Source organism: Pagrus major, chromosome 4 (genome assembly GCF_040436345.1).
Source record: "Pagrus major chromosome 4, Pma_NU_1.0".
Classification (NCBI taxonomy): Eukaryota; Metazoa; Chordata; class Actinopteri; order Spariformes; family Sparidae; genus Pagrus; species Pagrus major.
Genome location: NC_133218.1, coordinates 7255996 through 7257134, shown reverse-complemented (window position 1 = coordinate 7257134; position 1139 = coordinate 7255996). Strand labels below are relative to the sequence as shown.

Genomic DNA, 1139 nt, shown 5'->3' with positions numbered 1-1139 from the left:
ATGGATACCTCCTCTGTGCCTCTGCTCAACTACAGCCTGCAGTACCAGTGGTGCTCCGACTCGGACCTCTCTAGCATCTCCTCTCCAGAAACCCTCTCCCCTGTCACCTCTATGGACTCCAGTCTCTCTCCTTCCTACCAGCGGCTGCCACAGTCCACTCCTAAGGCAGCAAAGACTGGATTTTCCCAGAAGTCTTCCCCCTGCTCCCGGTCTGAACGTGGCAGGAAGCCAGGCCGAGGAAACCGGATTCGCAGCAAGCAGAGGGAGAGCGCCAGCGAGAAGGAGAAGCTGAGGATGAGGGATCTGACTAAGGCTATGCATCACCTCAGGTCCTACCTGCCGCCCTCGGTGGCCCCCGCCGGACAGACTCTGACAAAAATAGAGACCCTCCGCCTCACCATCCGGTACATCTCCTACCTGTCGGCGCAGCTGGGCCTCAGCGAGGAGGCGCTGTTTCAGAGGAGGGAACAAGGAGACACCTCGGCCAGCGACACCTCCTCACCCGACATCCTCAGCTACTTCCAGCACAGCTCCATGGGAAGGCAGGAGGCCCAGCTGCAGAACCAGAGCCTGAACCAGGGCCTGTACCCAGCCCAGTTTCACCAGAACACCATGCTGCATTCTGGGAGCTGTGGTTTTGGAATGGATCAGTACATTGGAGCTCCTCAGGGAGACATGAGCATGGATGTCATCCTGCAGTCGCCTCCAGCCACACAGCCCTCCTGTCAGGTATGTCAGAATTTACACAAGAACATCATTTTAAAACTTTCTGTATAGAAAAATTACACACTTTTTGAAATAAATGTACCAAATCCTAATCAAATTCCCTTTTGATTTTTTTTTAATACAGATGTGTGCCGAGGACTTCTGCATGCCGCTGGTTCCCAGAGAGTATTGGGGTTAAACGCCCCAACACTGCACCGTCATCATCCAACAACAGACACAGACTACTTCTCTGTTTGTACTGCCTCACTGTGAAACTAGTAATTTATTCGAAATATATATGCTATTCTACATGTTATTTATTTGTACTGTGAAATGTACCATGTAAATATTAATATGTCTAACTATTTTTATATTTCTTTATACCACTATTTATAATAAAATATTGAAATGTCTCTTGTTTCGTCATCATTCGA

At 49.3% G+C, this 1139-nt stretch overlaps 1 protein-coding gene across 1 annotated transcript; it reads left to right on the top strand.

Moving 5' to 3' along the window:
* LOC140994800 (uncharacterized) lies at window positions 1–904 on the top strand. Its single transcript, XM_073464583.1, has 2 exons — window positions 1–729; window positions 851–904. The coding sequence occupies exons 1-2, from the start codon at window positions 1–3 to the stop codon at window positions 902–904; spliced, it is 783 nt and encodes a 260-aa protein (XP_073320684.1).
* Window positions 905–1139: the final 235 nt, after the last annotated feature.

What these genes read in the sequence shown, in the direction of transcription:
- LOC140994800 (XM_073464583.1), top strand. Translation starts at nt 1, where the DNA reads ATGGATACCTCCTCTGTGCCTCTGCTCAACTACAGCCTGCAGTACCAG. An exon ending in CCACACAGCCCTCCTGTCAG is followed by an intron (nt 730 to 850) that starts GTATGTCAGAAT and finishes TTTTTAATACAG; the next exon opens with ATGTGTGCCGAGGACTTCTG.